The 14,700-nt window shown below is 40.7% G+C and overlaps 1 protein-coding gene and 1 long non-coding RNA gene across 6 annotated transcripts in view; one reads left to right on the forward strand and one right to left on the reverse strand.

Moving 5' to 3' along the window:
* The window catches only part of SPATA7 (spermatogenesis associated 7), a 60,678-nt gene that overhangs the window by 3,766 nt on the left and 42,212 nt on the right, over positions 1–14,700 (forward strand). For 3 of the 5 annotated variants that reach the window (XM_083615148.1, XM_083615151.1, XM_083615149.1), the window contains exon 2: positions 11,392–11,466. In XM_083615148.1, coding sequence (XP_083471274.1) covers positions 11,392–11,466 — 75 coding nt within the window. Of the gene's footprint in view, positions 1–11,391; positions 11,467–13,573; positions 13,674–14,700 lie in introns of those variants that run through there. The other 2 variants (XM_083615150.1, XM_083615152.1) reach the window with 1 other exon arrangement.
* LOC310766782 lies at positions 10,401–13,510 on the reverse strand. Its single transcript, XR_014550413.1, has 2 exons — positions 13,431–13,510; positions 10,401–10,591 (listed from the first exon to the last, which is right to left on the reverse strand). It is a non-coding gene; the product is annotated as an uncharacterized lncRNA (long non-coding RNA).

Consider the following 14,700-nt stretch of genomic DNA (forward strand, 5'->3'; position numbering starts at 1 on the left):
AAGCAAGAAACTACTCCTAAAACAACATACTCTCGCAGAAATCTAATTCTAAATAAACAAAAACTTATCATCCTACCTGTATACATGCACAAAGATCTCCTTTCCCCAGCACAACAGAGAATCTATATTCTCAAGAAAACTGAATTAGCCGTTAGAGGGCTCGTTCCAGCAGAAAACATCATTAATGTTAAATTTCTGCCATCAGACAAGGACCTAAACAGAGTTGTGGTAACATTCAGAGACTGGCACACAACCAAACTAGTTTCAGACAATAAGGACAAGCTACAAAGGGTTGGATTGCAGGTGACTCGCCTATTCGAAGTGTCCGGTACTCCCACTCCTCTCATCGAAACAATCAAGACTGATAAGATAAAAATAAAGCCGACAATGTCTATGATGGACGAGAACTGTAAGATGCTTCAATTAGAGGCAGATAAAGCCCCAAACCAGCTGGCTAAAAGACCAAAAACCCTATCCCCAAACCACGTACCAGATGAAAGCTCCAGCATAGAGAAGGAAAACCGTTTCATAGCAACTATTGAACAAATACATAAAGCTCAGGACGCACTAATTGAAAGATTAGCATCCATAAGGAAATCTATTACACTCCTAGCCACACCCGTCACCAGGGAATTTAACTATGCAACTTATACCACAAAACCTTTATCCAACAGTGAGTGGACACTAAGGCGATTCCTATCGCCAGAGGAACTCGTACCTACGGAACCACCTATGGCAAAGAAAACAATAACACATCAAGCTGAAATAGCGGTACCACCAGGCAAGAACGGTTCAATCTTTGTGGACAACCTAGGAGCCCTAGACACCATTCACACGGATGACTGAAATAAGGTCACGAGGAAAGAACGCCCCTCCGGGACACTAAAATATGTCCAAGCACACACCGTGCCAAAATGTCCCACTATACACCCCAAAAGGGACATAATGAATGATAAATCCCAAATTGGCCATAAGACTAAGTTTGATTGTCCCTTGAGATGTTTGACAATCAAAAATCACAAGCTGACCACCTGTACGTGGAACATCGCAGGGTGGGGAGCTAAAAGCAAAGATCCCAATCTAATGGACTTCCTCACTAAATTTGACATCCTATTCATCCAGGAAACCTGGTCGATAGACGAGCTCTACCTGGATAATTACCACTCGTGTATAAAAAGAGCAACACCTAGTCAAAGAGGGGGCAGACCCAAAGGAGGCTTAGCCTTACTGTTCTCAACGCAGATACAAGCTAATATTACCCAATTACCCTCCAATGATGAATGGCCTGTAGCAGCAGTTTTAGATTTTGGACAAAGCAAACTGCTATGCATAAACTTATACTTACCTACATGTCGACGGCAGGCACAAGTAGAACAACTATGGAAAGAAGTGGAAGCCCACTTGGTGCAATGGAGGAGACAACACCCGTCAGCCATGATACTACTAGCTGGTGACCTAAACGCAAGAGTGGGCCCCAATGACAACGCCCTATACGCACATTTTCACCAATGGCCTCCAGAAATGGAAACTATCCCACCCCTAATGACAAGATCATCCTACAATAAGACATGCAACATTGGAGGACTACATTTAGCACAGATGGCCTACAGACAGAATCTACACTTACTGAATGGGGCTATACAAGGAGATTATCCTGGTCAATATACATATTGGTCAGGACACAAACTGTCAACGATAGATTATTGCATTGCTTCCCAGGACCTGATCCCTAGGATATCAAAATTCAACATTACAGCAAGAGCTGAAAGTGATCACCTACCTTTATCCCTCGTGTGTGATTTACCCTTTGATCTGCCCAAACCACAACACAGATATCAACCAGATCTAACACCCGGAACAGGCCTCAAGAAAATCAGATGGAATGGACAAGTGAGCGAGCGGATATCTAATTGGTACAAATCTGAGGAGAGCTACCGTCTCTCAAAAGCAATTATGAAAGGGTGCCTAGAAACAGAGGAGAGTGCCCTGAACATGATGACAACATATGAAATGCTTATACAAAAAATTCAAGAGTTTGTTGTAAAACCGAATTCCAAGTCTCCCCATCATAGGAAAACTTCCAGGGAGTGGTTCGATCACGAGTGTATAACCTCCAAGAAATCATTGATCCACTCCTTCATCTGCCATAAGGATAATCCAACAGAGGATAACAGACAAAAGATGCTTGAAGCCAAAAGAAGCTACAAAAAACTCCTGACACAAAAGAAAAGATACGCAATGAAGTTATTATGGCAGCAACTGATAGAGGCCTCCAAATCAAGTAACCCATCATTATTCTGGAGAATCGTAGCTGTACAGCCGGATAGGGGCCTATCACAACTATCCTGCTGCATATCAATGAAAGCTTGGGAAACACACTTCCATAATCTTTACGAGGAATCTAGCGATGAGTCCTATGCATTAGACATACCAGAAGATCAGATACAGCCATGGCCAGCAGTCTCAATAACAGAGACTCATCTGCTGATTGACCAACTAAAGAACGGGAAAGCCCCCGGAATTGACTGTATACCAGCGGAACTTTTTAAAACCAATGCGAACTGGTGGGCCCCCTTGCTAGCCTCTCTGTTCACATATATAGATAGAACTGCACAGATTCCGCACGACTGGGGGACTTCCATCATTATTCCCATTTACAAGAAAGGCTCGAGGGACGATCCCTCCAACTATAGACCTATAAGCCTCCTGAATATAATAAGTAAATTATACGCTAAACACCTCAGCGAGAAACTGTGCGAATGGATAGAAAGAGCGAAGATTCTTGATGATGCACAGGCAGGATTTAGACAGGGGAGATCCACAATGGATCACTGCCTGATCCTACAGCACCTAGCTGAGAAATACACGTCGCACCACAATCACCACCTATTCGCAGCATTTGTAGATTTTAAAGCAGCCTTTGACTCCATCCCAAGAACCCGACTCTGGGACAAATCTAATAAATCATCCATAGACCGACGTCTGCTGCTACTAATATACAAATTGTACAACAACACACGACTTCGTATAAGATGCAGCCAAGAAGGTCAACTCTCTAATTTCATTAGAACAACAAAGGGAGTTAAACAAGGATGCATTTTGGCCCCCTTTTTGTTCAACATCTATATAAACTCCCTAATAGACCACCTACAAGGAGCGGATACACACGCCCCAAAATTAGTAGACAAAAAACTGCCTATCCTACTCTATGCAGACGATGCGGTTATATTGTCCCAGACTCAGATGGGCCTCAAAAGTGCTCTTAACAGCTTATCCCAATACTGTAGAGAAGAGAAATTAACAGTGAACTACCAAAAAACAAAAATCATGGTTTTCTCTAACAAAAGAAAAATATACAGATGGAATTTAGACAATCAGGAGATTGAACAAGTGACATGCTTTAAATATCTAGGAGTTATATTCCAAGCATCAAGGAAGAAGACTGCCCACATAAATTACAGCTCCTCTACAGCACAAAAAAGTACAACAGCAATCCTAAGATTCCATCGTACAACGGGAGGAAATTTCATTCCTGCTACAATTAAACTATTCGTTGCAAAACCAACAGCACAAATACTATACGGCGCACCACTCGTCTCCCTCTCTAATCTAGACCCATATGAAAAGATACAATCAGGTTTCCTTAGATCACTCCTGCAAACACCTAAATGCGTCCCAAACGCCACCCTACGACTGGAAGCGGGCTTATACAGCATTAAAGCCAAAGTATGGATAAGAACCTTATGCACTTGGCTAAGACTTAACAACTCGCCGGCTGGACTACTTTCCCTGGTGCTTCTTGACAAATTCCAATCTAGTTGGTTGAAGGGCACTCTCAGAAAACTGGCCACATATGGTCTCTCCCCAGAGTATCTATTAAGTTTAGAAAGGGGAAGGGCCAAGAACATAATCAAAGAAAGACTCAGGGACATTGAAGCCCAAAATGACTTTAATCAACTTCCGATAACTTACAAACTTCTATACAACCCCCAAAGGCCCCATCTAGCAAACTATCTCAAAGTTCTAGACAACGCTAAACACCGATGGGCATTTTCCAGGGCCCGCTTTAACGCTCTCCCTTCAGCTCTTCTAGAGGGAAGATACAATAAAATACCGATCGAACAAAGATTATGTCCCTGTAACAGCAATGAAATCGAAACCATTGGGCGTGTCATCTTATACTGCCCATTATATCGAGACTCAAGAAAAGAGCTGATCGAACCGATTTTGAGGAAAATACCTCGCAGTACAGACGACACCTATATCAGACACCTCTTAGCTGACAAAGAGCCCGAAATTAACAGGTCCGTGGCAAAGTACTGTTACATTGCAACAAGAATAAGACGAGCAATGATGTCAACAACGGAGTTCAAATTGTAAACATCGAAGGAACGATAATAAACAGTAGTGACACCTGAATTGAATTTTTAAAACTTTAAAAGTCAAAACCTGGTTATAAATATAAGCACCAATTCTGTGAATTGGCCATATTTCTACTGTTATTTGTAGCACAATACTACTTTTAATGTCATATTTTTATAAATTGCTTCCTGGTCACTGACCGTATTAAAGATATTTGATTTTTGATTTTTTTCTCCTTTTTGTATTGCTCTGTTGCTCTCGTCCTGCTTGCTGGCTTCCCATAGGAATCATGTCAACCAGGAAGAATCCTGGACTAGAAAGGCCTGTGGTCTGATCCACAGCATGGCTTTTTAATGTTTTACACGGGTTCTGTTGTTATGTGCCTGGGGGTATTTATATTGAAAGATGGTTTTGAAATGATTTAGATAATGCTGTAGGGTGTTAATTCAACCGAAGTATATATGCAGTCATAATTGATTTTAGTTGGAAGACTGACACTCATAAACCCTTACTTTGTTTTTTCAACTGGGGTGATTTTTCTCCACAATTGTTCTCCATCTTCTTCCATCTTCTCATTGAGGAATCCCTTTTTCAGCTTTCAAGGCTTACTAGTACAAAGCTTAAAATCCATTGGGTTAAGACAGATAGTGCATGATGTCAACTCAGTTGGAATATATCTAAGGATTCCAACCTTAGGAACAAAGTTGCTGAAGTGTAGTTAATTTTTCCCTGGGATCAGTTTAACTTATGCAGCAATCAAAACAGTTCACCACTGAAAGAAGCACTAACTTTTTTTTTTGCATTATTGACAGACCAGTGTTATTTATAACTAGACATTAATGCAACTGCTCTAAAACAGCTTTATTATTCAAAGCTGGTAGTTTGCACTGAGCTGTTTATCTCCCAATGCCTTTGCTTGCCAAAGGTTGAAGCAGTAATAAAATAACATCTGTAACACAGAAACGTGATTTTACTTGTGGCAAATAAGACGTAATTTACTTACAGGCTGATTACTGAGATATTTATATTGATTTAATAGGAGCTATGTGTGTTGTTCAATTGTAAAAGAAAAAAACTGAAATATTTAGATTAGTTTTTAAATGTACAGGCCATTTTTTCAATAACATATTGCTCAAAAAAACACATGCGATAATAAAACAACAATAAAACTACTGTTAAAAACAAATATATTATTACAAATTACCAGGTCACAGCCACGCAGAGCGGAGCAAACCAAACCAATAAAATTAAATCCTGTTGCCAGCATAAATAAAGATGTATTTATGAGGCATCTAAAGAACACAGGAAGTTGCATTAGACTGAGTCAAACCATTGGTTCATCTAGCTCAGTATCTCAACACCAAGGTGTGGAATCTTTTTTCATCCAAGGGCTGCATTCCCTTATGGGCAACCAGTGGGGCCATGTGCCAATACTGATCAGGGCCAGAAGCAAAAGTGGATGGAGTAATGTAATTTTTATTTTTGCATAACAGACTAGTTTCTGCACAGACTTGCACACACCTCTCTGTTCTCCATTCATGTACACAGGAGCCATTATCAGTGTGAGGAATCTGATATAGTCTGGAGAGGGCACTAGGCTGGTCCAAAAGAACTTTTTTGGCTGTTCCTTTAACCACTTCCTTTTCTCATCTGCCTCCCTGGTTTGCTTCCTACTCTATTACACAGCTTGTTCAGTCCAGTGGTCTTCTTTCATCTTATGGACTGCATTAATGGCTTTGGCTCCTTGCCTGTACTGTCAACTCAATTCCTGCCACCTCTGCTCAGACCACCTTTAAAGCCTTCTGAACCACCATAATCTAGTGCCTCAAGGACTCGGGGTCATATATTTCCATTTTAGAAAATGTTGCCAAAATTGTCTTGCAAGGTACCTAAGAGTGGCAGTATAGAGAAGCAGCCTCTGTTGAGGTAAGTCATGTCAGACTAACCTGATCTCGTTTTTTGACAGAATTACAAGCCTGGTAGATGAAGGGAACGCAGTGGATGTAGCCTACCTTGATTTCAGCAAGGCATCTGACAAGGTGCCCCATGATATTCTTGTAAAGAAGCTGGTAAAATGCGGTCTTGACTATGCTACCACTCAGTGGATTTGTAACTGGCTGAATGACCGAACCCAAAGGGTGCTCATCAATGGTTCCCCCTCATCCTGGAGAAGAGTGACTAGTGGGGTGCCACAGGGTTCTGTCTTGGGCCCGGTTTTATTCAACATCTTTATCAACGACTTGGATGATGGACTCAAGGGCATCCTGATCAAATTTGCAGATGACACCAAACTGGGAGGGGTGGCTGACACCCCAGAGGACAGGATCACACTTCAAAACGACCTTGACAGATTGGAGAACTGGGCCAAAACAAACAAGATGAATTTTAACAGGGAGAAATGTAAAGTATTGCACTTGGGCAAAAAAAATGAGAGGCACAAATACAAGATGGGTGACACCTGGCTTGAGAGCAGTACATGTGAAAAGGATCTAGGAGTCTTGGTTGACCACAAACTTGACATGAGCCAACAGTGTGACGCGGCAGCTAAAAAAGCCAATGCAATTCTGGGCTGCATCAATAGGAGTATAGCATCTACATCAAGGGAAGTAATAGTGCCACTGTATTCTGCTCTGGTCAGACCTCACCTGGAGTACTGTGTCCAGTTCTGGGCACCACAGTTCAAGAAGGACACTGACAAACTGGAACGTGTCCAGAGGAGGGCACCCAGAATGGTCAAAGGCCTGGAAACGATGCCTTATGAGGAACGGCTAAGGGAGCTGGGCATGTTTAGCTTGGAGAAGAGGAGGTTAAGGGGTGATATGATAGCCATGTTCAAATATATAAAAGGATGTCACATAGAGGAGGGAGAAAGGTTGTTTTCTGCTGCTCCAGAGAAGCGGACACGGAGCAATGGTTCCAAACTACAAGAAAGAAGATTCCACCTAAACATTAGGAAGAACTTCCTGACAGTAAGAGCTGTTCGACAGTGGAATTTGCTGCCAAGGAGTGTGGTGGAGTCTCCTTCTTTGGAGGTCTTTAAGCAGAGGCTTGACAACCATATGTCAGGAGTGCTCTGATGGTGTTTCCTGCTTGGCAGGGGGTTGGACTCGATGGCCCTTGTGGTCTCTTCCAACTCTATGATTCTATGAGAAGTAACCTCTGTGTTGACTTTCATCCAGATCCTCATAGACTATGTGCTACCGAAGCCTGCACCAGTTTAGCCCTCTGAGTGTCCGACTGCCCAGTTGCATCGTTAATTCCACCTTGCGTTCAGTGGAGACTGCTCTGCGCTGAAGAACAAGCATGCACTCTGTGACCTTTAGCAAATTCATTTAATTGAAGCTAATAAAACCGTCTCCAGAGCAGTAGACTACTAGATGAACTTTGCTGTATCTGCCTCCTCTACAATTCTAACTTCCCAAGTAGTTAAAAGTTAAGAGACTTAATTCTAACAGAGACTGTATTGCTGTCTACTGGACTTTTCTAGGTGTTAAATGGATGTACCCCACCAGCCTAGCATGGAGATTCAGCAGTGGAGTTTTTTCTTAGCCAACTTGGGGGGGGGGGACGACGACTGTATGACTCCATATAATCTATATAGATTAAAATGTTCAGCAAGTCCAACTAAGACAAAATAATGAAATGATGGTGGTTGCTCTTCTTCAAACATGATTAATTCTAGGGACTCTAGAACTCCCCAAAACCTGGAGTGGGGTGGGGTAGCAGGTAGGCAGTGCCAGTTCCAGACTCCAGGAGCCCTTAGCATATTCCCAGCAAAGGGCCTCCCACCCAACTAGAGCAGGGCCCAGTGCTGTTTGTGGTAGCCGCAGTAGGACATTCATTATATCTAACCAATAGATGGGAGCTGAGCTTGGCTTCTGTACAAAAGCAGCATGGCCACCTGCCACTTCATATTCCTATTTGCAACCCCTCCCCAAGGTCAGTGATGAGCTCTCTTGTTTTCGGCACCGTTGGTCTGGAACCAGTTTGTGGCAGAGAGACAGAAAAGGAGGCCCAGCTCACACTCTGGGTTTTGTTTTGTTTTTTTGTTTTTAAACCATTCTTCTTACTAAAGCAAGAAATAACATTTGTGAATATTTTTCGAAAGCTCACATATTTCAGCAATCCGTTAGAATTCAATAATAAGAAAATGACAATGATAGCTGAAATAGTTTTTAGAACTGTACTGCAAATGGCTCGCTTCATATTTTATGTCAGTTTGCTGCTTCAGAGGAACGGGAGAACGTGTAATCCTCCATGATAAAATGTATTAGTAGTCTTTATCTATTTAATGGATTATGATAAAAAAAAATCCACAGCACATGTGGCAGAAACTGATACCTACCACAATTAAGCAGACTCTTTCACAGTACAGTATTCTAGCTTTAACAGTTCTGCTCGTTAATTATACGTATGCAAGGGTTCATTTTGAATATAGTGATATAATTGTTTTGAATGTAGTACAGTCGGCGAATGGAGTTTCATGGTATGCAAGAAGTACATGGGAGCTAGCCATTGCATATGATTTTTTTTTATTTTTTAAATGTTTGGTGGGTTAAATCTTAGGATGCACCAGAATATCACCCTATACATAGTTTATCATGAACTTGTATGTGGAGAAAGCAGTACTCCACAGGTTAAATGCTGCATCCTTTTAGCACAGCAAACTTGAAACTTGTGATTCGTACTACCGATTGAAACTTGTAATTCTACTAATTCCCTCTCCCTCTCCCTTCTTTTCCATTTGTACTTGTGGAGATCAGCAGAGCCCCACTTGCAGGTTTTAGGAATGCCAAATAATATGGAAACACTTTCAGTCTCGACAAAAGACATTTGCTTTATTGACCCCAGAATTTGACCCCAGTTTATTTTATGATCAGTTACGTATTTCAGTTTCTGTAGCTTTAAGAGGAGTGGGATTGAAGAAATCCAGAATAGCAACCACAAGCACACTAAGTGCCCAGGTTGCAAAGATAATTATATGTTTAATTTTTAATGTGGAAAAGCAGGGTGTAAAAGGGAAGGGAGAGGTAATTTCATACTTCATATCTGACATGACATGCACATATTTTGTACTTGTTTACTGCAGCTGAGTACTAAAAATATAGTACAAGGCAACCCTTTCTCTTTTTGCCTTAGTATCCATAATCCATTTTGATGGGCTACATGTGGTCCTACTAATTATGTTAATGATTTGGAGCAGGAAATATTTCACAAAAAGCAAAAAATATGTTTTTGCTACAGAAATAAACTACACAGATATGATTCTAGAATGGATTCTAGAATGGAATCTCACCCAGGACTCCATCCGAAACCTCCGGGTATAGGGCAGTATATAAATTCAATAAATAAATGAATAAATAATATAATAATAATCTTTCATGCCAACTCTCAGCCAAAGAAACTCGCAACACACTCTCAAAAACTCACAACAATGGGGGTTCCAGGAACCTGCTGGTGCCTTGTTACTCGCTAGGCTTTCTATTATGGGTAGGCACCAATTTTGGCAGAGCTATATTTTTTAGATGTTTATTAAGGTTTTTTCTAAAAAAACATAAAACAAAAAACCAACCACATACAAACAAGACAAAAACAAACAAAGAACAAGGCCTGGGTGTAGACATTATTGCAGTTAAAATCAAATAAACAGAAGGTTCTGTACACTTTCGCAGACAACGTCATAAAATAGATTCAACAAAGGGACATTTTGGATAACACAGAACATGCCACATAGAGGGCATATGTTGTTGGGGGCCTATGCAGCGCAGTTTTTATTTGTAAAGGATGTCAGTGGAGACCACACAACATCTCTCTAAGAACCCTCGTGTGATGAGTTCGATGATCAGACAAGGCAGTGCTCATACCTTCTCAAACCATCTGTTGCTAGAGGGACCCAATGCAGACTTCTAATATTTGGCAATTTAACTCCCCCCAAAAAACTTTTCCCCCGCCCAAAAGGTTGATAGAGCTTTGTGAGGCTGCCTGCCCACAGCTGGTTCCTGTTTAGCACTCAATCAGCTGCATTTGCACACACTCAATTCCAGGCTATAGCAGATTTGTTGGATGAGTTTCCCATATGGTCCAAAGGATAGCAAATAGGACACTTGCCCACTCACAGTTCTTTCTCTGGCACCTGCACACCTCTCTTCTTCTGGCTGCTAATTCCAAATATAGTTTGGATTGATGTACTTGGCTTCCCTTGTGTCCTCTCTTATCACTTTCGATTTTCCTGCAAACCATAGTTTGGTATTACCTCTATAACTGCTACAAACCAAGGTTTACCCAGTTTGTATGTCATGCGAAATCAAATCTGGGAGAGAACCGGAGTTTGCGATGATAGGAGGAAGCCAGTGAGCTCTAGGATTGTTCATATTAAACCAAGCAATTGTCTGTTCAGGATTCGGATGTCATCAGACCTTTCCATGTTTTTGATGTCCCCTCCTGCCTCCGCAAAATATAGAAAGTGCCATGGAAGATCCAGTAGTTCAAGACAGAACTACTGTTACTGGGATTTTGTATTTTACCAGAACTCAGGGTGCAAAGTTTTGTTGCTCAGAAAATGGACATCTTCCAGTGAATTGTTCATTGCCACCATGATGTTTCAGCTCCAAAACTATGATCTTAGATAGCTTGAAACTCAAAAGTATAGTTACTATAATTATGGTAAAATGAATAGGCACTGTATATTCATTTCAAGATGAAAGGAAAAAATATATGACTTCATTTTCAGTCCAATCATAGGCAGAGTTAAATCCTACATTGATATATGGGCTTATGCATTACTTTAATGTATGGTTGCACAGTTGATTTAATCAGTGATTTACTACTATTAATGAGATTTTTTTTCTCTTCAGTTGATGTAATATTAAAGTAAGTTCACCTCATGTATTTTGATGACTTTCCTACAAACTCATGTTTTTCACAATAGGTCATCATAATGAACATACTGCCTTTTAAGAGTTTTTTTAAAATTCTCTATGCTGAAAACTATACTTCCACCCTAATTTCTTTGTTTCTTTTTTATATCAGTGCTTGAATACCAAGCCATTCCTCGATATGGACCAGCAAGCCCATTCAGGGGACATTTAAGTACTAAAAGTAATGGTAAGTAATTTGCATAACGGGGTAACAGCAACATTTTTTAAGTATAGCTTTGCATCGAATTCTTGTTGTTGTGTGGACTCTTAAAATATTTTACATTAAAGCATTGTGGTGAGAACTTAGTTTGGCTGAGACTATACTAATGAGTAAAATATGTCATTCTTCAGTGCACATATTTATGTAGCACCCTGCTTGTGGTTAACGCTTAGCTGGAATGAAATATTCAACGCAGCATTAGAGAAATTAAAATAATAATTTATTTGTCAGACAAATAAATGAGAGACACAGTGGTATATGGTTACCAAAGCTCTGCCCCCTCCAGCCCTGATGGTCAGCACTTATATTTCCTCAGCTCAGCCCCCTTGCTCCTCCTTTGGCTGCCTCTGTCCAATCAGCCTGGTTGAAATTCCTATTGGCTGTTTGCTAGAACCAATCATAAAAGATACACCCATTTCCTATTGCCTTTTATGGGAGACAAAGAGCTATATTTCCTTCTATCTATAAATGGCAAATAAGTAGTCATATATCTTACATTTGCCTCTACAAGGCACCTTAATTAACATTTCACCTTTTGCCCTATTGCCCTATTCACTGCAAAACAGATGGCTAAAACAGATGGTGCATGGTTTTTTAATTTTTATCTTAAAGAGATCTTGGGTTCACCTTCTCACACACCATCTATGAAATAAGAATCTAACATAAGAATCTAACATTTCTTACTTTCTAAATCCTTTGCATAATTACATTTAAGCCAATATATTTCATACATAACATATATAGATTTTTAGAAGCAAAGGCCTTTTCAAAGTAAAAAGGAACTTAGTAAAAGCTAAGTTCTCTAAGTTCTCTGAAGCTTCAAAGCAGCTTCAGAGAGAAGCCTCTTTCCCTAGCCAGCTGCTGTTTCTATTAGCTCTTGCCCTTTTAACCTTATGAAAATGTGGCTCAAGTTTAATGGGAGGCACAATAATTCTTACTATTTACCAACTCTTAATTGTGTTTTTGCAGCTTGATTGTATTCTGTAATTTGTATGGTCAGTGTGACCTTTTGCTCCCAGCCTGTAATTTCCTTTTACAACCCTGAAATACTGCTATAGATCAGTGGGGCCCTTGAACAGGAAGATAAACATCTGCCAGTCTTTTAGACAGCTGGTCTTCTGCCTGGCATGAGAGATACAAACATTTGCAAATATATTTTTTAAGCTCATTTAAAAATACAGATCTTGATCAGATGCCTCATAATACAGATCTTGATCAGATGCCTCATTTGGAGTGGGGGAGGCTTCGGGGGGGGGGGGAGAAGAGAAAGGGGAAGTCTTTTTTGGTTGATCAGAACTGTTAAACAGAAACTGAATGCTGATACTCAATGCAAGAATATCAGCTGACCCAAAGTTTTTAGTCTTTGAATTGTCTTGGTTTTTACCAATTCAATAAATAATACATCTCAGTGTAGAAGACTGTTGCTGAAGCTTGGCTTAGATATCGGGGGGGAAACACAAATATATTTATTTCAGAGGTGGTTGATTTTTGGTGGGGGGGGCGGGTTTAGGGCAAGGGCCACATTGATCCTTGGTCAGTCCTTGTCAGAATTGGCATGGCCAAAATAAGGAAACATTTTAGGATTCTTGGGTATCACCAAAAACTTTTGACATCACAGTGGGGTACCTATGGAAACAATCGGGGGTGAAAATAAAAAAGAATTTTAAATTTAAATAATTCTGATGGGGGGGCTTGGGAGGCCACAAAAATCTTTTGGCACCATGGCAATACATTGGGGGACTTATTGGAGCAGGAAAAACAAAGTTTTAAACGGCCTTTTAAGGGTATCTTGGGACACAAAATCCTCTTAGAGGATGTATTTATTCCACAGCAACCCCTTATTTATTTCAAGTAATGGATACAATTTAGGTACAACACTACCTCAAACATGGAGCCATACTTGTTTATGTATAATTTGTTATTTGCCTCACCAGATAGTTGGATCAGTCCTTTCAGTCCTGATAGGCATGAAGTCTGCTGCCAGGGCCTTCAGGCTGCAGTCCTTAAACTACTTGCTCCAAAGTAGTCATGTTGACTTCATAATGGGGCTATTCTGGAGTAGCTGTTTTTGAGGATCTCATCCTAGTTTCACATGCAGGGGGGATATGTTTTGCTGCTTTGGCTGTTAAACGGTAAACCTTACATCTCAGAAGCATCACTGAAATGGCTCTGTGGTGAGTGATTTGCTTGTTCATGGCTTCATAACTGAAGACAGGCATTCTGATGTAAGTGTTGATTTTACCCTTAGCTTTTCAGTATGTCCATGTGTAAGCCATTTGAGTACAAAGTGTCCTCTTGCGATTTGCCACGGCAAGACATGGGACCTTACTAATCAGCAAATAAAAAGAAAACAAATGTTGTAAGTGGTCTGAAAACGGGTGGAAACTGCAGAGATGGAAGCCACCAGGTTTGGTGGCATTTGAGTGTGCCTGTTGCTAGTTCCACAAACAGTGAGGAAGAACGGATTGTCAGTAGATGTGCACTTACTTACCACTTGGAATCTGAGGTCCAAATAAGTGCAGCTCTGGCTGCCATGTGCAAAAAATATATATAAAAGAGCGCTGAGAGGAGTGTCACTCTGTTGAAGCCCATAGTAAGGAATTCATGTGTTGGAGAGTTTGGCTAATTAAGGCTTGTTATGTTCAGAGCCCTAAAAACAGCTTTGATTTATTTAAATACTCCGTTAATTAAAGCAGGAATATTAACTGAATGAGATATTTAAAATATTGCTTTAGCATGGGGCTTCTTGTCCCTACCAGATATCCAATCTCTCTCACAGCCGCCTCTAATACTACAGCATGTGATGTGATCATGCTAGATGGAATATTGCATTAATCTTGGGAAGAATTCCCTGCTTAATACCAGAATACCACAGGGGCCACCTCCTGCTTCATGAGTCTCCCCATTCTTTTAAACACCACTGAGGAATCAGTGAGTCCCATGTGCTGTTCAGCTGCAGCTGCCATCATCCCTGGCTGATGGCCACACTAGTTAGGGCTGATGAAGTCTAATAACATCTGGAGGGCCACAGGTTCCATATCCCTGACTTAGAACATCTGGGGAGGCCCTCATGCATATCCCATTGCAATCTGAAGTTTGTTTGGCATGGTCTTTTTCCATTGTCATACCTAGGCTCTCTGTTCCAGGAGATCCATCTAGCTTCCTCCCTGATGATTTTTTTGGAACAAAGTGAAATGGAAC

Source organism: Podarcis filfolensis (assembly GCF_964270895.1).
Source record: "Podarcis filfolensis genome assembly, chromosome: 1".
Lineage (NCBI taxonomy): Eukaryota > Metazoa > Chordata > Lepidosauria > Squamata > Lacertidae > Podarcis > Podarcis filfolensis.